The sequence below is a fragment of the Odontesthes bonariensis genome, chromosome 7 (genome assembly GCF_027942865.1).
Source record: "Odontesthes bonariensis isolate fOdoBon6 chromosome 7, fOdoBon6.hap1, whole genome shotgun sequence".
Classification (NCBI taxonomy): Eukaryota; Metazoa; Chordata; class Actinopteri; order Atheriniformes; family Atherinopsidae; genus Odontesthes; species Odontesthes bonariensis.
The window spans coordinates 35220410-35247939 of record NC_134512.1 but is presented as its reverse complement, the minus strand read 5'-3'; the positions used below and the strand labels follow the sequence as shown (position 1 = coordinate 35247939).

Genomic DNA, 27530 nt, shown 5'->3' with positions numbered 1-27530 from the left:
GGGTCATATAAAGGGCCATTTCTTTTTTTTTTTTCCAAACCTTTATTATATCTTTAACTTTAAATATGTTTATTCAATTAAGGGAAGAACATAGATTGTTGTGTCCATCTCTGTAGCTCATAAAAACTGAACTTTTGTACCATAAAGATGTTAAAGGCTTTATCAGAAGATTTTCTTTTCTTATTTCCGAACATATCCATGTTTCTTTGTTGCTATTCATTTGGACATTGGTCGTTAGTAGCCTTTGTTTATTGATGCTCAATAATTGTTGTTCTTTGTTTGCTATCTTGGCTTTAGGGATAGCATTGTTGAACAGTCTGTCAGTTCACATTTGGTCATATCTAAGCAGGTATCGGACTGATTGCTAGGAAATTCTCTTTGGATATTTGTGGCCCCTTCAACACATATTGCAAAAAGAGTAGCTACTCATTGACAGCATCCGTAACATAAGCCAGAGCTGAAAATTGCAAATTTACTCCCCCAATTTGTTGTGTTCTTCTTTTTCAAAAGCTCCAACTCCACCAATTTTTTCATGAAATTCTGCTCGGTAGTTTTATTTGCTAATGAATGAACTTGAAATACAATGTCTTTAGTCCTATTTAGCAAGCAGCAGCTTGCTAACACCATGCATTTAGTTCTTGTTAGCAAACCATCTTTAGTTAGTTAACTAAAGATGATAAAACTTGTAGTCAAGCTTCACCATTAGTAAAATTAGCTGCCTTTGTCTTGTGAATTGTAAGGATGCTAATGTTAGCATTTAGCTCAACACACTACTGTAGCCTACTGAAGTTCGCTAACCTCACAAAGATGCTAGCATGGTTGTAGTCTTCACTATCATGTATGCTTTTTAGAATTTTATTGTTAAAGGGTATGTGGCTCTGTGCAGACATGTGTAGCCCCTAATTTGTTATGACCACTGTGCTGAACTTTTTCTTTCTTTTTTCTTTCTTTAACTCAGTCTGCATCAACTAAATAAACACTGGTGTCATTCAATCAGCCTGCCCTCACAGAAATACATCAAATGAAAACAACTTCTATGTGGCTGCGGCTTGATTGTGATGTATAAAGAAGTCATTCTAATTTTACATTTTCTTCTCAGACCGTATATATATATATATATGAATGTTTTCTTGCCCATGACCAAGTATATTTGATACCTGAACATTACTTTAACTGCTAGTTTTCGGCCTTAGCAGAGACTGAAAATAAAAGTAACAGTAACCTAAAAATCTGGAAATAGAACAATGATTCCGTTTAAGAATAAAACCAGGGTCTTTGGGATCGAAGTGTTGGAACTTCTTTTCCTCAAAGTGGAATTTTGGGTCATTATACTTTCTCAATTGAGCTTGGAAATTCATGTGTCCACCACAACATGTCTCCTGGTTTTGTTCAAAATTCAGACAAGTTCTCCATAGTTGATGATCTTCATATAAGTTTAAAAAAGATCCTAGTGGGTTGTCCTATTCATTGTGTCACTTTTTTAATAATCAACCCAACTCTGGACTGACTGGACTTATTGTTTTCACTAATGCGTACTCTAATATACATTTTTGGAAAGGTCCTATCTCTGTTTATACTTCCAGCATAAATTATTCATCACCAGTTTCATTTTATGCAATCTTTTTGAAGAGTACCAATATTTATGTAAAATCTTATATTGTGTGAACTTTCCTCTTGCTTCCTGCCACTGAAGTCTGCCAGAATTAATCCATTTTCCCTGCTGGAAGTCTGTTTTAAAGTCTCTCTGCCATCAATCTCTTTTCGACTCGTAAGGACAAATGGAGAAGCAGTTTCGCACCTACATACAGTTCGGTCCAGAAATATTTGGATACACAGTTACTATTATTTAAACTGTTAACCAAAACATATTCAGAATGTATATACTTCATAATAAGTATGAGCTTAAGGAGCAGACGGTCAGCTGAATTTGTTGAACCCTGTTTTGCAGGGCCTCAAAGATAAGTCGACCAGTTAGCATAATAAAAAATAACATATTGTGGGTCTTTCTGCCTTAGTTTTATTGTGTGAAATGCAGTTGGAAAAAGGTTTAAAATGAAGTGATTTACTTGGCCACAGTAGATTATTCCCTTTTCTTTTCATTCACAACTCCTGGGTTCGGTTCGCAATGTGCTCCAGCTCATTGTCCATCAGTACTCTGAAGCACCGTCCAAACAGTTTTGCAGCATTTGGCTGAATCTGAGCAGACAGTATATCTCTTTACATTTTAGATTTCACTCAGCTGCTTCTGTCTTCCATCCCAGCATCAATAAACACAAAGGCTCCATCTGAGTCCATGCATGCACATGCCATATGCCTCATGTGTCTCACAGGTGATGCTGTATGCTGTGGATCAGGGGCCCCTCCAGACCCACTCCATGCATTTTGCTTCATTCTGGTACAGCATCTTGTTTATTTCTCTCCTAAGAATGCTGCTCAAGACCCACTCTTGATATTTTTTTGGAAAAGTCTATAAAGCCTAACAATTCTTTAAAAACATGGATTTTTTTTTTTGCATTGAACCTTTGTGTCCAAGGTTTAAGGACCTAACTATTTGCTCTTAATTTCTTCTCCTAATGGAGAGCGTTCTTCACTTTGGATTTGTCACACTGGATGTTCTGGAACACAATTTTTTTCCACGATCATCCACTGCTGTTGTCATCTGTGGACGTTCCAACCCTTTTGTGTTGCTGAGCATTGTTCTTTTACACCAGCCATTTGATTTCACTCTGGATTAGTTTAGTTTTTTCTGTCAAAGGATTGTACATTTACCTCAAACTGAGCGCTCATTTTACTGCAGTTTGTTGGTTCTTTGTAGGGATAATGGTGTCAGATGATCGCTGTGAGAATCTGGCTACTTTAGGGGAGTAACAAACAATAAGGGATCTACTAAACAATAGTCAACTGAAAGAACATTACTTGATTGGAGCATGTTTCGGAGCTTTTGTCAGTACAATTCTGAAGGGCATCATCATAATAATAATCATCTTAGCCTAATGTATTGATGGCTTCATCGTCACTTAAACTATCCTTATCTGCTGCCAACTGTTGAAATACATTCAAGGCCCCCAAAAATAGTGTTTTTTTTTTCACATTAGGGGGTTGTAATTCTCTAAGTTGCATGTGAAAACCCTCTAATTAAAGCCACTTTTATTAGGGACCGAGCAGTGAAACTGCAAGGACCCTATTGTATCTGTAAGGTTTACTCATTCATCATGCCCAGACGCACAAAAAAGTCTCATGCCGCCATGGTCCCACGTCCACAGGAAGGCGGCCATTTTGGATGGAAAGTGCGTTTTCGTGCCATTTTTGACCGATTCCACGCCTTGCAAATGATCGAACTTGTCCTACAGATTTAATGCTACAGACTTCAAACTTGGCCAGGTTACTCTTAAGACATGGGGGGACAAATTATTGAAAAACTTTTCCAAACTCTGGACGGTGTGGGCGTGGCCAGGCGATGAAAATCGTGTGATGGCGTTTGAGATTGGAAAGCCTTATCATCATCGAAAGGTCATGAAACTTGGCACACACGTCCACCCTGACGACCTCGTCCGTATGTAAAGGGTATCGTGTGTGGGCGGAGTAAAATGGCTCAGTGGGGCCCCCTAGGAAATTTCAAAACCCCTCCGCATTGGGATAATTATGTGCTCGTACGTACGCTGAGGGTATCGTGCGTGTGGGCAGAGCTGCGCGACTACGACGTCCAGCGCATGCCCCAACGTGCGCACACCTCAGTCCCGCATACAGCTGCTTGCAGCTTTCTAGTTTATGTTTCACCTCTTGAGAAAACATTCGTTTGCCTTTCGAAGCCACAATTTCGAGAATTTTCTGTTACAAAAAGTGTCCCATCTTAAGTGGTTTTTGTTTATGAGCGCGACAAAATATGTGAAACATATTGAGACAGCATGTTGAGACATCAGGGTTCCGGTTATTGTCTGTCTATCTTCTCTGGGTGTTTTATTGCTGGTTTCTTGACTGTTTCTTTCTCTTTCGTTTTCAGTCGAACAGCAGAAAGCTGCGAGCTGAAAAGCAGTGACCCGTCTCCGTCTCTCTGAGAGAGGCTCAGCAGAGCAATGAAGACCTAAAGCCGGGTGACCCGTGTGTGTCACACTCACTGAAGAGTTTCAGGCATCCACGTTGCTTGTGTATCAGTTTATACACGCTGTGCTGAGTTTAAAGCGTTGTGGAGTTGAGGACTTCAGCCACACAAAATGATCCAACCGTCCACATCATTGTGCCTGCTGGGAGGCCTTTTAGGTAAGAGACATCTGCATGTGTGTGCACTGAGCGGGCTTTTTGTTTGGGCTCCAGCATAAAAGAAAATATATTGGATTGTCTGACAAATGTGAATTATAGGTGAAGATTTATGTGAGGGAGACTGCACCGCATGCTGCATGTGATACGTGGTGAGTTGAATACATTTTGGAGGACAATCAACAGACTTTTGGGCTGGTTTAAAATGAAACTGTCAGTTTAAAGCAAGCGGCATCTTAAACTTCCTAAATGTGTCTCTCATGTCTCTATAAATCAGTGTTCCTCACTGGTAATGTAGGAATTGATGACACACGGCGTCTGCATTAACCTGCTGATCTGACAATGGTTTTTATTTCTAATTTGTTTCTGTGATTTTATTTTTCAGTCTTGTCAGTTGTTTAAACAGGTGCTTAAATCAGTTAAAAGAAAGTGAGATTTTTACGAATCAGGACATTAAATAAACAATCTTATCCTTTACCAAACTTTTAAATGAAGTAAACACAACATCAAATAAACAACAATCTATGACATATAACACTGTTCTGATACAAAATACAGAAGCAGTGTGTGAGAAACCAAGTGATCCAGCAGCTTGTAGCAGCAGTAAGCTGAAGTAATGGTTTCCTGTGTGACGTTATCAGTCTCTCATGGTTGTGGAGGAACGTTGATGGCCTCACATCTGACTCTAGAACACTTTGGTATCCAGAGGAGTTCATGGTGGACTCAATGACTGCGAGGTGCCCAGGTCCTGTGGCTGCAGAACCAGCCCAGATCATCAGCCCTCCACCACCGTGCTTGACAGCTGGTGTGAGGTGTTTGTGCTGATATGCCGTGTTTGGTTTCCTCCAAACGTGCTGCTGTGCATTATGAGCAAACATCTCCACTTTGTTCTGCCCTGTCCAAAGGACATTGTTCCAGAAGTCTTGTGGTTTGTTCAGATGCAGCTTTGCAAACCTAAGCTGTGCTGCCATGTTCTTTTAGAGAGAAGAGGTTTTCTCCTGCAGCCCTTCCACACAAGCCATACCTGTTCAGTCTGTTTCTAACTGTGCTGTCATAACCTTTAACCTTTAACATGCTAACTGAGGCCTGCAGAGCAGGGATGTCCAAAGTCGGTCCTGGAGGGCCGCTGTCCTGCAGGTTTTAGATGTTCCCCTGCTTCAACACACCTGATTCAGAATAAATGGATCTCTTCAACAGATTGTTAAGTTCTGCACAAGCCTGTTAATGATGCATTGATCTGAATCAGGTGTGTTGAAGCAGGGAAACATCTAAAACCTGCAGGACAGCAGCCCTCGAGGACCGACTTTGGACATCCCTGATGTAGAGTCTGAGATTTCTGACCTTGGGGTGACCTTGCTGGGACGTCCACTCCTGGGAAGATTGACAGCTGTCCTGAATGTTTTCCACTTGTCAAAGACTACATCCTGCTTTGTTGTTTTACTTCAAGGGTCCAGTAAAAAAAAGGCAAAGTCAGAGCTGTCTGCCTGCTTTGTGTTTTAGCTTCTCCAACTGGGAAAGTTACACTAGAATTATTCTTACATTTATATTTTGAAATGAGACCGTTCTGACCAAGCTGTCACCACATCATCTGTACATCACTGTTAGACATTGAAGACTTGGAGGAATCATTTATGTAGTGGGATTTCATCATTTTATTTAATGTCTTATTTTCTATTAGACAGCAGGCCAACCCTTTTGCCAGCATTTTATGTTTATTCTTCTGTTTATTCTTCTGCTATGAGGTGCCATCCCTCATATCACAGGCCTGGTAAAGGTTGGTCTGTGTGTGATTAACCATAACTTCAAACATCCACCAAACGTTCACTCATCTGACTCTAGCCAATTATCTATAATCCAGAGGCTCGGAGCCTTGATTTGCCTTCCTGCCATGACACCCCGAGGGATCTTTATTTTTGTGTGAAGAGAGTTTAAAGAGGCTGCTCTTCATTTGGATCTTCAAGCTGCCGCTGATTTGCCATCAGACCCAGAGAGGGGTGTGTGCACTGGAAAAAATGCCCCTCCAAAAATAAGTAAAAAAAACAGCAAATACAAGACGTTTTTGCTTGAAATAAGCAAAAAAAATCTGCCAATGGAACTAGTGAAAATCGGCTTGTTAAGATTTCTTGAAATAAAATGTGATATTTAGGACTTTTGAGTTAAAAGTGATCATGAAATTAGCTTAAAAATCTATTCAAATGAAAAAAAAAGCTTGTTTCATGTGAAATCCGACTCAAAACAATTTGTTTTCAAGACTTTTTCATTTAACAAGATATTCAGGATGTATTGTATTAAAACAAGTCCCTATATCTGGCTGAAATGGTACTTGTTAGGCAATTGTGTCTTATATTAAGTGTAATGAGATACTCAATGAGACAAATATATATAAATATATATCAATTTTTTTCAGTGTGGCAATTGTGATTCTTTTCTCTGTTTGGTAAAACTCATCGGAGGCCTTCATTGCATGCAGAAAGTGAAGCTACATGGATGCAGAGTTCTCTTCAGAAGACTGAATCTAACATGCTAATTACTTCTGACAGTGAATAGTTTTACTGCAGTTTAATGAGATCATAAAGGAGTCCAACATTCCATGTGTAACTGTATTTGTGAGAATACATTCTGCTGAGGCAGCTGGGGATATTAATAGACACTGACAGATGAGCACAGGCGAACCTTAGCTGATAGAAGCTCTTTCGCTGGATCATTTAAAAAGCAAGCTTTGCCTCGGGATGACAGGGTTTCAACAGGTCTGCAGAGAAACCTTGCTGTCATGCTGAGGTGTGATTTTAACGACCTCAACAGTATATATCACCCGCTCTCACTCTGCCTGTCTTTGTGGTATTTCGGTGCTAAAATGAGGCAGCAAAAACCAAGTTGGAGGTATTCATGCAAAGTATAATGTTGCCCTACTATAGATACCTCATAGCTGTGTTTGTTTTTAGTTATTCTATCGTCCATCGTGGCATTATACAAATAACAGGAAGAGTTCCTCATCTTCCTCGTTGGACATAATTCAGTGAATAACTCAGTTCCCCTCCTGTACATGTATAGTGGGACAAGGAAAGTGGTCAACTTAATCAGCCTGGTTGAACTCTAACTGCTCGATTCGACTGTGTTCCAGGAGTTTCCAGGTCATGGCAGACATGTTCCTTTGTGATTCATAGGTTGTCGCATATCATCTGAAAGCATGTCCTGTCAGGTGAGGATGACAGATTAGGTCTTCTTTCAGACCTTAGGAAATTGGCTCCAGCTCCAGGAACTTTTACATCAGGAATGAACGGGGGCATCGGCCGGTGCTCCTTTATATGAATATATGCAGATCTAAATATCGTCCGAAGGACGCCGAATTTAAAGGGATAGTTCGCCTCTTTTGACATGAAGCTGTATGACATCCCATATTAGCAACATCATTTATGAACATTTTCTTACCCCCTGCTGCGTCCTGTGAGCAGAGTTCCAGCCTCGTTTTGGTGTTGATGAAGGTAGTCCGGCTAGTTGGCTGGGGTTTAAAAAATAAAGCGTTTTGCTTCTCAAAACAATATGCGTTCAACAGAGTAATACATTTGCATCACAAAATCGTTCTCCAGAAAAAGTCAGACCTCACAATCGCTTGGCCCTATTTTCTCTCCCTTCGTATCACTGCTTGCTGTGTAGACCGTGCAGACCAAAGTGCAGACCGAGCAGGAAACACCGTAACAGGTGCGGCTGTCGCTAGGTGGCTGGACACATTGATACGAAGGGAGAGAAAATAGGGCCAAGCGATTGTGAGGTCTGACTTTTTCTGGCTAACGATTTTGTGATGCAAATGTATTACTCTTTTGTACGCATAGTGTTTAAAGAAGCAAAACGCTTTATTTTCGGGACCCCAGCCAACTAGCCGGACTACCTTCGTCAACACCAAAACGAGGCTGGAACTCTGCTCACAGGACGCAGCAGGGGGTAAGAAGATGTTCATAAATGATGTGGCTGATATGGGATGTCCTACAGCTTCATGTCAAAAGAGGCAAACTATCCCTTTAACCAAACTGTTACCGGAGAGTAGATTTTACGCCAAAAATAAGGTCCAGGTTTAAAAAAACCGAACTTCTCCTTTAACTTTGGAGCATGTGCAGAGCACCTACGGCCATTTGAGTCTAGTTGAGCATGCGGCCGTATTATCTGGAAAATTTCAGTCAGACTAACATGTTTCCATGCATTTTAAGTCAGATTTAGCTCAAACTGACACAACAATTTGTTTGTTTCATGTCAACATGCTTGCTGTTAACTTGTGATGAACGATCAGTTCTAATAGAGTCAATGGATCCCTGGTGTGGAGGGTGAAAATTCCCCACGACCTCCTCCACATGCGGACGTTGCTGGTCTCTGTTGCCGGTTTCTGTACCACCTCACCTGACCTCCCGAAGCCTTTCTGGTGAAAGGTCCTCAGGCAAACGCTTTGTTTATTTTTTTTGTGGAGCCGTGTGAAGGAGGTGAGGGGGCAATTGATTTTCAACCCTTGATGGTCCTGACAGAAGCGGGGGGGGGTAGGATTACTCTTTATCTCTGTTTCGGGACTTGTCATGGTCTGCATTCTCTATGAAGGAGAAACCAGGTGTTCCCTATTGCAGCTGTAGCTCATCATATGTTACTTTAGGAGAGGCTCAAGCAGTTATTCAAGCACAGGGTCCCCTGGCACCCTTTAAGTGTTTAAAGCTCCGGGGTTACGATGACCTGGCAGTTCTTTTACTCTGGAATGCTTTGTCATGGTAATACACAAAACACTGGCAGAAAACTCCCAAATTTGTGGCTTGAAAATGCAAATATCCCCTCGTGAATACAGTGGGATTTTTGAGTTATTTTGTGGTTTATCTGCCTTGATAAATGCAATCGCCTCACATTTCTGAAAGATTATTCTGAAAAAGTCTCCCGGCAGGTATTTATTTCAGACATCGTGAGAACATTTCAGCTTCTTGATTTCTCTTAATAAGCTTTTACAACAAATATTCATTGGTGAGGTTTAAGCATGACAATGACTGAGTTATGAGCTCCACCAGAATTTGAACTATTGAAATAAGTAACCATTAAAACGGAAAAACAAAGACAGTCTTTATTCTTGCTTGTCATTTAGCATTCGCTGTCTTTCACGCAAGTTTTAGACCAGTGGATGTAATCCCCAAAGCAATAAGATCCAGGCTTTAGAAATGTACGATTTAATATTCTTTCATCGTCGTTATACAGTCAGACTCTAGCGGAATTATAGATGTAGTCTCAACAAAAAGTTAAATACGATAAAATAAACAATGAAAATTGTGGAAAGATGATAAGTTCAGTAGTCTTGTGCTACAGCTGCAGATACTTCTGTATTCTGTGGAGAATATATATGAATACAAGTATTATATACATTATTCACACCTTTTTATGCTCTTGTTTTGTGGGATTTACCTGTGCAGACGCCTCACAGATGCTCTGCAGGTTGCTACCGTTGATGCTCTGGCCAGTTTTTATCCTTCTCTGCTGAGCCTTCCTGTCTTTAAATGTGAACATATTGTTATCCTGATATAGAGTAACAAAAGAATTCTGAATTTTATTAACCAGGCTGAAGATGTGACATGATCCTAACAGGTTCTTCTTCATATCGGGTAACCCTAACCCTGCTCCATTGACACTGTTGGTTTACACGCACGGCTAAATCGACTTTCGGTTATCAAAGCCAAGAAATATGACAAGATTACTCTTCTTGTCATATGAGCCTCTCTCAGCATGTTAGTATTGGGCTTTTTCGGGTTTACATATTACTATTAAACTCATCCATGCATTCATCTCCAGTAGACTCCATTACTGTAATGCTCTTTTAACTGGACTTCCCAAAAAGAGCATTAAACATCTGCAGCTCATCCAGAACGCTGCTGCTGGAGTTTTAACCCGGACTAAGAGATCTGAACACATCACAGCAGCTTTAAAGTCTTTACTCTGGCTTCCAGTCAGTCACAGAATAGATTTTAAAAGCCTGCTGATGGTTTACATCTGTGATCTGTTCAGAGAATATAAAGCCAGCAGAGCTCTTAGATCCAAGGACTCAGGTCAGCTGGTCCAGTCCAGAGTCCAGACTAAACATGGAGAAGCAGCATTTAGCTGTTATGCTGCAAATAAGTGGAACAAACTGCCAGTGGAGATTAAACTTTCACCAAATGGAGACATTTTTAAATCCAGGTTAAAAACATTTCTGTTCTCATGTGTCTATGCATTGTTGCTTGTTTTTAAATTCATTTAAATTATTTTATTTGTTTCTCTTTATATTCTTTTATGTATTTTTTATGCTTCTTCCACTCCCCGCTGCAATGCTTTTATTTTATGTAAAGCACTTTGAATTGTTTTGTACATGAAATGTGCTATACAAATAAATTTGATTTGATTTTGATTTTATTTGATACTCCACAGAAATAGAAACAATTGACAGTTTAGTTGGTGGAAAATTGGCTGGATTTTGCCGGTGAATTGGACAGTTTTACAGCTCTGTACATTTCATAGAGTTTCATTCTTTACTATGTTTTAAAGATAAGAAACACAACATCCTTTCAGGGTATCCTGACAGAACGTTGAGGCCAGTTTAGGTCCAGTTGAACGTATACGTGCAGGAGTAATTTGATTCCCAACAACCATGAGCATTTTTAAATGAAATTAGAAGAAAACAAATTATTGTCCTAGTCTGACTTTGACTAATTTGATTTAGGAGGATTTGAGTCTGGTGTCTACATGTATTTTAAAAGCCCAGGTTTCCTCAGTCTAACATGCTTACTGACATCATGGACTGGGCGTGTGTCTTGGTTTTGTTGATGTTTGACAGCAGGTTGTTCTCTGAGCACCAGTCGTCAACTCACTGATGACGCTGGCGTTCTCTTCATGTTTGGAAATGCAGTCGTGGGTGCGAGGGGGAATGCGGAGGTGTTAATACGCTCTGACAGGAAGTCCAGCAACAAACTGCATATTGTAGTCAAGCCCACATAGTCACTCTCACAGGGATAGATGCTGTATATACTGAGCTTAAATCAATTAACAATTAAAGAGATTAAATGACCTGTGATGAAGTGTCTGGACCCTTTCTATCTCCATGACTACCAGTTATTGATCGCAATCCAGAGCTTGTGCGTCTCTGAGCACGTTCGAAGCCGCATACTACATACTACATACTACATACTGATCGACTGATCGATCAGACAGTATGCAGAGCGTTTACCCACAATGCATTTCAATCCTGCCCGAGCCGAAATCAGCTGGCCTGAAGCTGATTTCGCTTAAGCTCTAAACTCTGTAAACTTTAGCAACATTTGAAACATTTTCAGGGGAGAAAGTAGTCGTTTAGTTCCCCAACGTGTTGAAAACCTGACAAAATACCGGCTATTTACAATTTTGTTCCGACAAATTCAGTGCTACTAAAGCTAGCCGCAGTGAGCAACGCACTTCCGGTTATTCTCACAAAATAAAATACCCGTTGCCTTTTATCATAGGGAAAGCCATTAGGATACAATTGGTGCTTTTGTTTTGAAAACAGGAAGTTAACCTACCCTCGTTGTAGCTAGCTTGAAACTGCCGTTTTGACAGGAAATGACGATCGGCGACGTCACGTTACGTTGCATCTTGGGTAGTTTGAGTATGAGTAGTAACCTCATGATGCATACCGCAGGGCTCTCAAGTCTCACGCATTGAGCGTGAGACACACGCATTTCACACGCCACACATGCCATTTCTCACGCTGAGAAATGATCAACTTCGTCGCACAGAAATTCTAATGGCCGATACTATAAACGAGTCAATGGCAGGTTACTGTGCGCTCGTACAACTCAGAACTATAGCTCTGGTACAGCTGTCTTGATTTAGCAACCCATCGGCAAATCACAAAATAGAATTTCTCAGCCAATCAGAAAAGAGAATTTCCTGTTGCCGGGTGAGGTCTGAAATAGCTTTCAGCTGCAAGCACGCGTGCAGAAGTTGTAGACGAGCTGGAGGTGGAAGAGAACCGTCAGGATCATCAGCAGGTCATATCTTCATTTATTTGAATCTTTTATTAGTTACTATAGTTTTCCTACTCCTTGTAAAAGACCAATACCTGCTGATTAAAGTGTTCGTTGGAGTAGTAGACCTAAATATTTAGCACACACCCTTTGACATGAGCAACTTAATGAAAAATGAAAAATATGTAGGAGTGTAATTAGGCTTCCGTGGTTAATTTTTTTCAAAGGTGACTGGTATGAGCAGATTCCCAATAAGGCCATCTACAATTGCCAAACTGGTATTAGTTCTGCCGCACTGAAACGCTGATGCAGAGAGGGTTTTTTCCATGGTGGGGCTCAATAAAACCAAGACCAGGAACACGTTGGCTCTGAATGGAACTCTGTCATCCATCATGACTGTGAAAATGGCTGTGCTTTAAAAGGGAGCCCCCAATATCAGTCATCAAGCATCAAAATCTGCCATAAACACTTACAACAAGACATACATTTTTTTTTTTTTTTTTTTGTTAAGACTGTGCATAGGCCTACCTAAAACAATTTATTTTCAAATATAGCAGAATTTAGTGTAAAAGTGAAGATTTGTGATTTTGGTATAAATAAAACAATTTATTTGTTCTTTAAGTAGCTAGTTTATGGCGATGGGATACTGTAAGGGACCAGCCCCCCCCCCCCCCCCCCCCGCACACGGCCCGGCCCCTGCCCCGCCCGAATCTCACTCCAAGCAAACTTGAAAACTTGAGAGCCCTGTGCATACCCAACATTTAGGCGAATATAGAATGCATCCGGGAACTTCTCGCTTACTCAAACTCGCTTACTAACTCAAAAAGTTAGTATGACTAGTAGGAGTAGAAGGAGAAGTAGGAGAAGTATGCGGTTTCGAACACAGCCTCTGTCTTGTCCTCCATTTCTGATTCGACATAATGGAGAAGAGTGAGTTATTTTTGCTGTGAGGTTCCACCTTTCTGTGCTGCTCTGCGTGTCGCACTTCTCTCCTCAAACACCGCTAAAAGCGAAGCTTTGGACGTAGCATCCTCACTCTGAGGAGCAATGACACACTCTCAGTCACAGCCACGGAGGGGTTCTTTGTTCGTTGTTTGGTGCTTTGAAACTAATTGCATGCTATTAAACTAAAAAGTCATTACTTTGTGTCTTTGTGTTTTGGCAAATCAGTCTGGAATGATAAATGATTTCCAAATGAATCTACTGTATTCAGGTAATCTGGTGAAAAACAGGAAAATATTAGAACGTTTGGTGCAGCTAAAGTGGCCTCACACATGGGGGCTGCTCCTTTAATTTAAAAGTGTTGCCTTGTTTCGGTATTGATCTTGTCCTTTGGATTTCCTCTTCTGGTATTCTAGTCGACCTTATTTCTGTTTTACACTTCCTGTGTTGTTTTGTAGAATTTGCTGCTTAGATTTTGCTCCGGTCCCTTCTGTTCACCTCGGCTTAGTTAACCGATCGCTCCACACCTGTCATGTATTTGTTCTGACCTTCCTTGGTGAATTTATACTCTTTGTTTCTTCACTGATCTTTGTCAGATCCTGAACATGTAAGTTCTGTCCTGTTCTCTGCTCTGCCTTGCTGTGTTTTTGGGGTTTCTGTTCGATTTCCCTGTATTTGTTCGTTGGAAAGTTTATTCAGTTCTTATCCACTCCCCTCCCACCTTTGAATTTTGAATTTTTGGTCTTCTACCTCATCAACAAACTGTGACCAGAAGAAGAAAAAGAAGCCGTTGGCTTTAATTTGCAGCAGATCTCATTCAAAGAACTCAGAATAGTCAATTAAGCAGTTACATGTTATCCATTTTAAGGCACAAATTAATTAATTAATTAATGAAAACTATTATTATCTTGGAGCTGATTAATGCCTCAATAAAGAACTAAAGTCTCTGCTTTTGTGTCCTTGATCCCAGCTTTCATATTTCCTCAAACTTTGTCCAAAGCTTTCTTTTTGACTCTACTTGAGCTTCACCTCTCTATTCATCCATGGTTTCCGGTCGGGGAATCACAACAACCATATTTCGCTGTTGGATAATACATATTTTTCTGAACATGTGCCAACCTCAGAACACTTTTTCTGTCAACACTTCAGTGGGTTTTACAGATGATCGGATTATTTCCATCCACTCCAGCTCAAAGCAGACCTTTCTCACATTTCTTGTGCCTTCAGAATTCAGCTTTCTGGCCTCATCGTTCAACAACACCCAAGCTAGAAAACTAAAATCTTATTGCATGAACGTGTCTGTGAATGCGCCTGTCTGCCTTTGCATGTTATCACTGCGATGTCCAGGCGGCCCGTCTCGTGTGTTTGTCTGCCTCCTCCTTGAGTTATGTTATGATGGGATGCAGCTGTGTGGCAGCCTAGAACAGGATAAGTGGGAGTAGAAATGGAAGATTGAGAAATGTCATTGTTGTCAGGAAGTGTTGAAGTTGTTTCCTGAGAACACGTTGTGTCGCCAAAAGATTTGGAGTGTTTCAAGTTGAAGTCTTTGGCTTTGTGTCATAGTTTGGAGAAGTGAGTTTACTTAATTTCATATACCGACAGACTGTTGTTGTGTGTCTCACGGATTCAGTTTCGCTTTTAAAAGTCTTCACCTTCTAAAGAGCAGTATCTCTTCATAATAATTCAGTGATGCTCACTATTTTTTTCACAAGAGCCACATTGGCAGAGCAAAATCAAGGGAAGAGCCACTTTTACAACAACATACTAAGTTCCTCTTTTGCAAATATGCATTTCTACATATAAAACATCCCACAAAAAAGAAACAACACAGCCAATACATTTTCAATTAAGACCACATTTACAAGCACTCTTTTATACCTTCCGCTGTTCAGCTGCTTAACTCCACTAAGAAATGCAGATAGCCATATATCAGGTTGTGTATTTATTTATTTTCTAGGTAGGTCTAGTTTTTTATACTGTGTATCTCACTTCTCCAGAGCATTTTTATCTTAAATCTTACACTGTGCAACCCCCCCTAACCCAAAAAATGTATTTATTCAATATTATTATTATTATTTTTATTATTTTTATCTTTTTACAAGTTTTATAATGTCTTGTGGAAGTATGTGAGTGTATGCGTGTGTACTACTGCTGCAAAACAATTGCCCAAGTTGGGACAAAATAAAGTTACTTACTTACTTACTTACTTACTTACTTACTTAATACTGGGATGAGTAGAAGCTGGCATGCATGTCCTCGACTTTCTTCACGTTGTATTTGTAGTTTGTTGTTGTAATCATAGTGAGACATTCAGGATGAGCATGGTTTTTGTGCTGGTTTTTGCCCTTTTTTAATTAAAAACCGATCCATTGTGCCTGCATCTGGCGCTGGCTAAAGGAGCTAGCGTGCTCTGCGGTCAAGTGTGAGGTGGTTTAAGCGGGCTGCGTTGCCAGGTTTAACAAAGCCCCCTTTAGGAAACACCATTAAGCCTTAATTAATACTTAATAAAAATACTTAATACTACAAAAACGCAAAATTAATTAAAATACTTAATACTGTGCAGTATTCGCTGTGTGTTATTTGAAAAAAATGTATTGTTATTGTTACCATATTGTTATAAGCTACTATGCGAGTAAGAGCCACCAATTACAGCTTGGGGAGCTGCATATGGCGCGCAATGACTATCTCTGTTATAATTGAATATTCATTGCATATGTCTTTTTCCAGGAAAACAATGCCTTCGAGTCAACACTTACTGCCTCTTTAAGTGTTGTGGAATAAACGTGATCCCAGTTGCTAACCCTGAAAATAAAAATAGCCCCATTCTGCAAGTTGGTGGAGTTATTTTCTCAGGCTTATTATGTATAAAACTCAGATTTAGTCAGTAATTTGGACACTTTTCCTGTTTTTACACCTGCACTTGACTGCTGAAATGTTCTGGAGATGTTCTGGAGGGTTGGTATGTGTGAATGCAAATGGCTGCAGCATTCCCTTCAGACTCCATCCAACAGCTCCTATTTGAAACTCCAGAATATCAGTGGGTGAGGCAGTCTGTGTGAATGTAGCAGCCAATATACTTCTGTCTGTAGGCGCCAGTAAGTGTTGCTGCTTCATCCTCTGTTCTGCTGACTCAAACATTGCTTCCACTCCACATTATTGTGGATACATTCAGATGCATGCAGTACTGATGCCAACACAACAACTTTTTTTTTTTAGATCTTTAAAATAAAATGCGAAATAGTCGTTGACATCACATGCTGCACGCTGGACGGCTTCTATAACGGCTATAAAACCCGCAGAGGTCACCTCGTCATAATCACACTGCTGAATATATTTATATTTATATGCAGTTTACTCTCACATCATGCCAGAAAAATGTGGCGTGTTTTCTTGTGGGTGCAGAGGTCACAGTATGTGGATAAAAACCAAAGAGTTTCCGGTATATTTAAGGATAAACTGGGTTCCACATTGATGTCCAAGTTATCTGATATGGATCCAAAGAGAACGTTACGCCCATCCTGTCACTGCACATTTTCTGCAGCTGAAACCATGTAAGAGGTTCAACGAGGTGCTAACAGACATACGACTCCAACAGTGAAGTACAGAGTCCGACTCACACACGGAAGCTGTTTTGTTTTTGTGGATTTCTTTAAATTAGAATTTTACAGAACAGTTTTTTGTACTTTGACCGTTTGATCGGACAGAGGGAGATTGTTGTATTTATATTATTTCGTGGGAATGTAAGAAACGCAGAGGCCAACAATTAATATATATATTATTTATTATCTAAAGAATATAGTTTCAGCTCCCGCCGAGCAACAGGGAAGTGGACCCTACAGCTGGAGGGGCTGCATCAGCGTTTGGTTCTGTATCTCTGGGCTACAGATGTGGATCGTCTCTGGCACATCATTTAAATTCTTGGGTAAAAATATAGAGATCTAAATTATTTTTCCCATACCTCCAGCAAATAAACCATTCTTACTACACAACCGCCCTACACATACTGTACACCATATGAAGAGGAGCAGATGGGAATGCTGATTCTTTAGTTAGGGGGTATCTGAGCCTTTGACTTCTACCTCCGCATCACACTTACTGGGCTCGTGTTTTTTCCTTTAGCTCATAACCACAGTGATTGTGTCACATTTGGCGTTGCATTCGTAGCACTCAGGTGCCAACAAAAACTCAAAAGCAGAAGAGGGTGTATGCAGTTGACGCCATTAAAAGAGCAAAAGTCAGACCTCAAATAGTGAGAAACAACTTCAAAATAGTGACAGAACTATTTTTGTTAGTTTGGTCCAGCAGAAACCACCAGATGCTGCAAGCGGAGGAAAAGGGGCTTCGAGATGGGTCACAGGTTTGAATGTGACTGTTCGCTGTTGCATCATGCCTCTCTCAACATGCATCAGAGGCGATACTTTTTCAAAAGCACTCAGTGGGAATTGAAGACAGATTCAGATGGAATCGCTCAAACCAAATTTAGAGGTACTTATATTAGTGTGCGCACAAATGGGTCCTGGGCCACATTGAAGGGCCGCCTGCTCACTTTGGGTCATAAAACTTTTTGTAGATTCATGACTAAAACTGTTATAAACATATTGTTTTCACCAGATTTAAAAGATGTGCATACACTTGATTGACCTTTATTAATCTCAGTCATCATGACACTGTACTTACTTTACACTGTGTCTTTTCTCATGTGTCTATGCATGAAATCTGCACGATATCTTTTAATTTATATGGACTGTTGCTTGTTTTTAAATGAATTTAAATTACTTTATTTGTTTCTCTTTATATTCTTTTATGTATTTTTAATTCTTCTTTACAAATCCCAGTTTACAAATCCCAGAACGGTTTAGGCCCAAAATCCATCTGTGATCTGTTCAGAGAATATAAAGCCAGCAGAGCTCTTAGATCCAAGGACTCAGGTCAGCTGGTCCAGTCCAGAGTCCAGACTAAACATGGAGAAGCAGCATTTAGCTGTTATGCTGCAAACAAGTGGAACAAACTGCCAGTGGAGATTAAACTTTCACCAAATGGAGACATTTTTAAATCCAGGTTAAAAACATTTCTGTTATCATGTGTCTATGCATGAAATCTGCACAATATCTTTGAATTTATCTGGACTGTTGCTCGTTTTTAAATTCATTTAAATTATTTTATTTGCTTCTCTTTATATTCTTTTATGTGTTTTTAATGCTTCTTCCACTCCCTGCTGCAATGCTTTTATTTTATGTGAAGCACTTTGAATTGTTTTGTACATGAAATGTGCTACAAATAAATTTGATTTGATTTGATTTGATTTGATTTGATTTGATTTCCACTTCCATTTTTAGTCGTGAATGGATGCAGCCGACCCCCTATTTTTGTTATTTGTAGTTCAAGACTTTTAATGCACCTCAACCCAATGGGTATGATAATGAAAACAAGAGCAAAGAAAGAGCGTAAAAAAGCAGCGTCACCATTTCTAAAACTGAGACACTCATCAGTGAAGCAGCGAAAAAAAGCAAATCTCAGTTCTGTTATCTGAACAGAACCAAAACTGCTGAATGAAAATAGCAACAGGCGATCAGCTGTGCAAGTTCAGAGAAAAGGATCCTGCAGTAATGAACAGAAATAAATGGTGGGATTATAATCTGGCTGTTAAAAGGGCCATCAGTTGAATGCACAGTCAGTACAGTATACAGTCTATGATGACCAGATACAGATTTATAAATCTGTGGTATGCTTGTTGTTTTCTTGAACAGCCCTGTGAGACAATCTGGTGCCAGAAAATCAGAATGATCTCAAAATTTTCAGTTAATTTTTAATCTCATCAGAGAGGTATTCCACAGTGATTACACACAACTGTGGTTATTTATAGCACACGCAACAGCTGTAAATAAAAGCATGTTGTGTGAATGGATATTTTATTGCTGTAAAAATATGCGTTTGCATGGTATGAAAAATGTATAAATGCATTCTTCTTTTACCTGTTTGTGTGGACAGAAAGGCGTATTTCGGTATATTTAGATATATTTCCCAGAAATAAATATTCTATGTAAGGCAGAGATCACAACTGCACAGGAATGATATTGCTCCCTTCCTGTGTTTACATCTGCAGCAACAGCGATCGCAGTGCCGGAACTGACGAAACAAATGTTTAGAGCTGAGCTGTGTTTGATTTTTGCCTGTCAGTACCTCTGTTTTAAAGGGACATTTCGCTTTTTTTATTTTGAAGCTGTGTTGTAGAAAGTGCTTATGAGTTGTCAGTGTCTTACCCGCAGTAGACGGCGGTCAAAGCGCTCTCAGTTTGGAGAATCCGGAAGGAATTCAGGCGTAGAAGTGAAGCTAAGGGCTTCTCAGAGTGACTCCATCTAAATAGCAATTTGGGCAAAGATTAAATTGGATGATTTTTATTTCCTTTGTCACGATTTTCTCAATGGATAAAAGTCTGTGTTGCTTTGTGTCAGTGCATGCACAGTGGCTGGCCTGCCACTGATAGCCACTGGAAAGCTTATTGCTAAGTATTACCTCTGATTCTAAAGATAGTGTTTGTGCTCTTTCAGGCTTTTCATTCATTTGTAACGTCTTGTCGTTTATTCTTGTAGGAATTAAAACAGGCTAATAAAGGTCGCAGCTGATCATTGGCAGGATATGTTGGGCAGCCAATGTTGTTCTTCAGTTGAGAAAATAAGTCTCTCATGCAAAAATAACATGGTGGAAATTTCCCCACATTAAGCGTTCACTCAAATGGTTTTTAAACGTTTAAGCTGTTTTTCTTGCTGCCCTGTTCTAATTAGCTTTTAGCTTAGCTTCACCATAAGAATTCTTCCCTGATTCTCCAAACTGAGAGCGGATGTAACACAGCAGAAGCTAATGTGGGAAAACGAAAAGAAGAGGAATGTTTTTATTATCTCACAGCCTCCCTTAGGGTCCAGACCCCAGGTTGCACACACAGCCAATTGATTTATAACGGGATGTAAAATGTTTTACACAGGTTATTAGTTTTACTCACGTCACCTGCACTCGTTCTCATCAGCTGCACACTGATAAGATTTTATTCGTGTATTAATAGACGTATCGTGAGAAAAACCTGGGCTGTGTTCGAAACCGCATACTACATACTACATACTACATACTACATACTACAACTACATACTACATACTACATACTTCCATACTGCATACTCATCGATCAGACAGTACACAGAGCGTTTACCCACAATGCATTTCGCTCCTGCCCGAGCCGAAATCAGCCGGCCTGAAGCTGATTTCGCTTAAGCTCTAAACTCTGTAAACTTTAGCAACATTTGAAACATTTTCAGGCGAGAAAGTAGTCGTTTAGATCCCCAACGTGTTGAAAACCTGACAAAATACCGGCTATTTACAATTTTGTTCCCACGAATTCAGAGCTACTAAAGCTAGCCGCAGTGAGCAACGCACTTCCGGTTATTTTCACAAAATGAAATACCCGTTGCCTTTTATCATAGGGAAAGCCATTACCATACAATTGGTGCTTTTGTTTTGAAAACAGGAAGTGAACCTACCCTCGTTGTATCTAGCTTGAAACTGCCGTTTTGACAGGAAATGACGATCGGTGACATCACGTTACGTTGCATCTTGGGTAGTTTGAGTATGAGTAGTAACCTCATGATGAATGAGTCGGTATGAGTAGTAGGAGTAGTAGGAGAAGTATGCGGTTTCGAACACAGCTATGCACATATACCTTTCATGCCACGTTAAGTTAAGTTAAGTTAAGTTAAGTTAAGTCTTTTTTTTTCTTCCAAGTCATGTTCTTTGTTTTGTCTTAGTCATGTTTTGTTTTCATAGTTCTAGCTTTGTCATCCAGCTCAGCGCCTCATGTTAACCTTGTTCTGTTTTTGTGATATATAAATCAAGCCTTGTTTTTCTAAGTCCGCATTCGTGTCTTTACGCCTCGACCCAACGCATCATAACACAAACACTTCTAATTCCTAACAAAGAAACGTTTGTCGGACAGCTGCTGCGAATCAACCAAATCTGAAACACTTCAATGTCATGACATAAATTAGAATTTTTACAGTCGACCACAACTGACGATATGACACAGGCTGCGTGTTTACTGGCATTTAACAAGAGTTAAGTTATAGATACCAGGTGTAAACTGACCCTCCTCGAGCCCCCCACTTGTGACAGCTCGCTCAGGACCCTTGTTAAACCCGGGTGTTGGCAGCCTCTCTGTGTTCGCTGTGTGATGAACTGCTGACTGGTTCAGTGTGTACCTCACCGCTCGCCCCACACTTCAGGACAAAGTGGGTATAACTGATATGTAGAAGCGGTGGATTGTTAACATTTGGCTCACCCCACCACCATAGTGCAGCCTCACACAGCTGCTTAACTTTTGGTCTTGTTCTGTGATTGTTGACAGATGTGCAGAAGTTATTGTGGTTCAGGGGGCAAGCAAATTGAGTGTCAGGGCATTGCATATGGAGGCCATTAAGATGCAACTTGCTGCACACTGTTGTATTATCCATGTTGTGTTTTTTATGTGTCTTACCACCCTATAAAAATTAGTTTGTGAATGCAGCAAGCTGATCCAACGGAATATCATTAACTGGATAAATAAGCTGCTAACAACACAGTTTCACTGCGCCGATAAATCCAAAATAAAAGTAATTTGCTTGTGTATGAAGCATGTTAGCATGTGTTGACATGTAGGTTCCCAGATGGGGAAAAAAGTAGCTGCTGTGTGACAGGTCTGAATTATCCAGAATTCCTTCAGTTCAGTGGATGCAGCTGGGATTTGATAATAAAAAATAAAAAAGAATGACCAATGTTTTACGCCTGGCTTTCGTATCCTTCACCTTACAATGATTTCTACACTCTTTTTCTTCAAAGACTTCCAGATGGGACAACAACATAATGCGTTCACTCTCCTCCCGGTGAGAGAAGAGACCAGCAGCAGTGTCTGAGTCTGTTTTCATTCACACTCATACTCCCTTTTCAAACCAAAATGATCATGTATGTGCAGCTTTTTTAAACATGGATGCACCCCGTTACAACAGGGCTATTGACTCGTAGTGCAGGCTCTGTTTATCATGAGCTGCTACTAATGTGAGTGCCAGAGCCTCCACGAGAAATACTGCGGTCAGTAACCCGGTATACAAAGCATATTTCAGAGCTTTGCTCATTCCTGCAGCTGGACTTCAGCACAGCGAATATTTTCTTATCTGCCAGAAAGATAAAGATTTGTGAAAGTGTTGCAGATCATAACAGATCTGGATTTCTGTCTTTCATGTAAAAGGCAAGGAAGGCATCTTTATTTATATAGCGCATTTCATACCACAGGCAACTCAATGTGCTTTACATAAAGACAAGGCATTTAAAAGAACAGCATAAAGCAGCAATTTAAAGAGAAAAAAAATAGAATAAAAATTAAAAACACAGTTAAAAGCAATCAAAGAAGAGAGGAAAAAGAAAGATATGAACTCAACCATAAGCCCACCCAAAGAGAAATGTTTTTAACCTGGATTTAAAAGTGCTTACAGTTGTGGCTGATTTCAGTTCTGCTGGTAGTTTGTTCCAGTTGTGTGCAGCATAACAGCTAAAAGCTGCTTCAGCGTGTCTAGTTTGAACTCTGGGCTCCACTATCTGACCTGAGTCAGCAGATCTCAGAGCTCTACTGGGTTTATACTCTGCTAGCATGTCATTCATGTATTCTGGACCTAAACCATTCCGTGATTTGTAGACGAGCAGCAGAACTTTAAAATCTATTCTGTATCTGACCGGGAGCCAATGTAAAGACTTGAGAACTGGGGTGATGTGATGTGATCTCTTTGTTCTGGTTAAAACTCGGGCTGCAGCGTTCTGAATGAGCTGCAGCTGTTTGAGACTCTTTTGGGGGAGTCCAGTCAGAAGACCGTTACAGTAGTCAAGTCTGTTGGAGATGAAAACATGAATCAGCTTCTCCTGATCTGTTTGGGACATGAAACCCTTAATTCTGGATATGTTCTTAAGTTGATAAAAGGCTGATTTGGTGACTGATTTGATATGATTGTTGAAGGTCAGGTCTGAGTCTATCAGCACGCCGAGGTTCCGGACTTGGTCTTTAGTTTCTAGAGACAGTGACTCAAGATGTTTACTGACAGCAAACCTCTTCTCTTTGTTGCCAAACACAAAAACACAAAAACATGAATAAATGGAATAAAAAGAAAGTATAAACTCTTAATTCTAAAATTTAATGTATCAGGATATTGTTTAAAAAAAGTGACTCGTCCTTTTCCTGTTTTAAAGTAAGTAAATACAACCTAAGATGAACAGCAACAGCACATGACATATTACTGTGTCATTATTCATTTTTTAATTTATAACAAAAACTGCAGGAGTTAAGAGGGGAAGTAGCAGCCAGGAGCTGCTGATCAATGCTCTGATTAACTGATCAGCAGTCAGTGTGAGCAGCTCTATAAAAGCAGTTCTGCTGCATTCAGGTGTGTGTTAACACGATGCCAAGGAGGAAAGACATCAGCAACGATCTCAGAGAAGCAGCTGTTGCTGCTCATCAACCTGGGAAGGGTTATAAGGCCGTTTCCAAACTATCTGGAGTCCATCGTTCTACAGAGAGAAAGATTATTCACAAGTGGAAAACATTCAGGACAGCTGTCAATCTTCCCAGGAGTGGACGTCCCAGCAAGGTCACCCCAAGGTCAGAAACCCAAGAGCTACATCTCAGACTCTGCAGGCCTCAGTTAGCATGTTAAAGGTTAAAGTTCATGACAGCACAGTTAGAAACAGACTGAACAGGTATGGCTTATGTGGAAGGGCTGCAGGAGAAAGCCTCTTCTCTCTAAAAAGAACATGGCAGCACAGCTTAGGTTTGCAAAGCTGCGTCTGAACAAACCACAAGACTTCTGGAACAATGTCCTTTGGACAGAGCAGACCAAAGTGGAGATGTTTGCTCATAATGCACAGCAGCACGTTTGGAGGAAACCAAACACAGCATATCAGCACAAACACCTCACACCAGCTGTCAAGCACGGTGGTGGAGGGCTGATGATCTGGGCTGGTTCTGCAGCCACAGGACCTGGGCACCTCGCAGCCACTGAGCCCACCATGAACTCCTCTGGATACCAAAGTGTTCTAGAGTCAGATGTGAGGCCGTCTGTCCGACAGCTAAAGCTGGGCTGAAACTGGCTCACCAACAGGACAAAGATCCCAAACACAGCAGCAGATCTACAGCAGAATGTCTGTTGGGATTCGCTTAGTTTTTAACACACTGCTTCTTTGTTTTGTCTTAGTTTTTGTTAAATTAGTAATTCCACGTGTAATATGTCATGTGTTGTTTGTCTGAAGTTGGAATCACATCATTTTGAGTCATATTTTTCACACGACTCTACAAGTTTGAGGTTTTCTTATACTCATTTGGTCTCCATAATTTGACCATAATCATCCAACTTAGTGAATGTTTCGGTGTTTTTTGCTCTTCACCTGGACCTGCCAGCCACTTCCTGTAGCACCAAACCAAGAAAACAAACCCAAGAATAAAAACTACCCTCACACTTTTTGAAACCTGGAATCTGCTTTGTACTGCATTCTCTTATGGAGCACCAAAGATCTACAGCACTTATAGCTGACAGAGGACTCTTCCTTTGAGCTGTTGGACGTGACTATGCTCCAGTTTCACAGATTATATCTGAACTCTGTGTTGCAGATTTAATGTGTTCAAGGTACAGTGGGTTGGACAGAGCGTGAGCTGCAGCCATTTCTCATTTAAAGTCCTTCAAGTTGTGTTCCTCTCAAACAGTATTGTCTCTGGAGGTCAAGTCTTCCCTGAGATGAATCCCCAGGAATTTGGTGCTCTGGACTCTCTCAAACATGGATCCCTTAATGATGGATGCCCAAATAACTCCCTTTAAAATCCTTTAGTTGATCCAAAATGCTGCCACCAGAGTACCGACTGGTCCAACCTAGAGAGATCAGATTTCGCCTGTGTTAGCTTCTCCACATTGGTTCCCTGTAGAACTTAGAATTGATTTTAAAATCCTTCTGATTGCATACTGGCAAAGCACCACCTTATCTAAAAGATCTCAACCCAACAAGAACTCTTTGCCCCAAAAATGCTGTCCTTCTCAGCGTTACGGGTCTGTTTTTGAAATCTTCAAGTATACCTCGGTGAAACACTGGAAAAAATCAAAGTCTTCCCAAGTATATTTGTCTCATTTCTAGTCAAAATATCTCATTACACTTAATATAAGACACAACTGCCTAACAAGTACCATTTCAGCCAGATATAGGGACTTGTTTGAAGACAATACATTCTAAATATCTTGTTAAATGAAAAAGTCTTGAAAACAAATTGTTTTGAGTTACATATCATATGAAACAAGCTTTTTTTTATTTTTACATTTGAAGAGGTTTTTAAGCTCATTTCAAGATCACTTTTATCTCAAAAGTCCTAAATATCACATCTTATTTCAAGAAATCTTGACAAGCTGAATTTCACTAGTTCCATTGGCAGATTTTTTTTTGCTTATTTAAAGCAAAAACGTCTTGTATTTGTTGTCTTATTTACTTATTTTTGGAGGGGCACTTTTTCCAGTGAAGAGCTCATGTTCAATTGATTCATGTATTTATACACAGATTTGTGAAAAACAGCACACTACACACAGCTGATAAAGGGCAGAAAGAACAACGTGGATACTTGTTGTTTGACTTGGCAGGAGAATCTCTATCATTCAGACCTCTATGATGCACTGTAGACTGATTACATGCAGGTGCGTGAGAGGCTGCAGCACAGCTAACAGCTAACAGCTAGCATAGGAAAGGGAAACAGAGTTATTTACATGTAAGAGCAACCGAAATCAAAACAGATGTTGTCAGGTTGATTTTTATCAGACTATAATCGCATCTGTGAAATCAGTGTATTTTCTGTAGTTGCACCTGGTGTTTTTTCAGTTGCTATTTCTGTCCGATTGTGATGCCGGATCATCCGAAAAGCATGTTAATAAGAGGCTTTGTTGGGAATGAATTGATATTAAAATATTTGGAAGTAAAGACAGTAGAGAATCAAACAGATATGACACTGGTTGACAGCTCGTAAAATGCAAATACATCCAGGAGTAGTGTCCTCTGTGGGAAAGAAAAATCTGTACTTTTGTGGACTTTTTGTCGTGGTTTCAGACCTTTTAAGGCTTTTTTTTTAGTGCTACAATGGTGTGACTAATCTTCTTCCTCAAAAGAGGAAACTATGGAAGCCCGTTTCCGCCACTAGAAAAGTAAAAAGTAAATTTTGAAATACTATCTCATAACTATGAGATACTAAGTCGAAATTTTGAGATACTAAGTCAAAATTATGAGATACTAAGTCAAAATTTTGAGATACTAAGTCAAAATTATGAGATACTAAGTCTAAACTAAATCTAAAAGGAGTGTGTTAAATGTCAGACCATCAGTAAACCAGAACCACCTCCCTTAACTTACAGCTTCAGGCTTTGTTTGCATGATTATCAGCTGGTTGGTCCCATCTCTTAACTTTTCACACATTTATTCATTCTAGAAACAGGAGGCCTGTGTAACCAAATAGTGAGCTTTAATACACGAGCAGTTTGTGACACACAAATGATCTAAGTGGAAGTGCTGAGAGACACAGAATGAGAAACGATGGTTAACAACACCGAGGCTGAAGCTAATAAGGGTGGAACAATGAGTCAGAGAGAAAAAACACAGCTGAAAGTTAACAAAACATGACGCATCACAATACATGACCAAAGGTTTTGATTGGTTTCCAGCACCACAAAACCTGAGGCCTTTGCACATTAAGTATATACTTTTTGTGTGCACTTTTAGATAAATCTGCCATCAAATGAAAATTAATTGCACGCTGAGTGTGGTGCATTTTATTAATCTATCTATTACAGATATTCATACACGGCAAAATGGAGCCAGCGAGCATGATCTTGCGGTCCTGTCTCCACTTTATGAAACATAAAGAGAAGTAAATGCTGGGTCCATCTGATCTGGTGAAAAGAGGAAGGAGGGTTTGACCTGCAGATAAAAGAGCCGTCACCTGATCCCCATCGTTTCCAGATGTATTCCACACAGCCAGTGGTCCAGCTTGATACCTCGTGTTCCTGGTTGAATAAAGGTTAAATGAAAATGTGATGATACCCTTTGAAGTATTAACCATTGACCATTCCTTTAGTCATTTCAAGACTATACACTTGAAGGGATAAAAATCCATTTTAAATAACAGGTTTTAATCCAAAAAAGTAGCAATAAAGTGGTGTGAATCATTTTTAACGCCACTCCCATGCGAACCTTAAAGTTACCAACAACCGATGAAAACCAGAACTCCCTCAGGATCGACTGTGGGAACTGAAATACTACAAA

The 27530-nt window shown here is 40.0% G+C and overlaps 1 protein-coding gene across 1 annotated transcript in view; it reads left to right on the top strand.

Annotated features, from left to right (window-relative positions):
* The window catches only part of il34 (interleukin 34), a 63720-nt gene that overhangs the window by 8469 nt on the left and 27721 nt on the right, over positions 1 to 27530 (top strand). Inside the window, exon 2 of the mRNA XM_075470681.1 lies at positions 4001 to 4257. Within this exon, the coding sequence (XP_075326796.1) occupies positions 4212 to 4257 (46 nt within the window). The 5' untranslated portion in view covers positions 4001 to 4211. The remainder of the gene's footprint in view (positions 1 to 4000; positions 4258 to 27530) is intronic.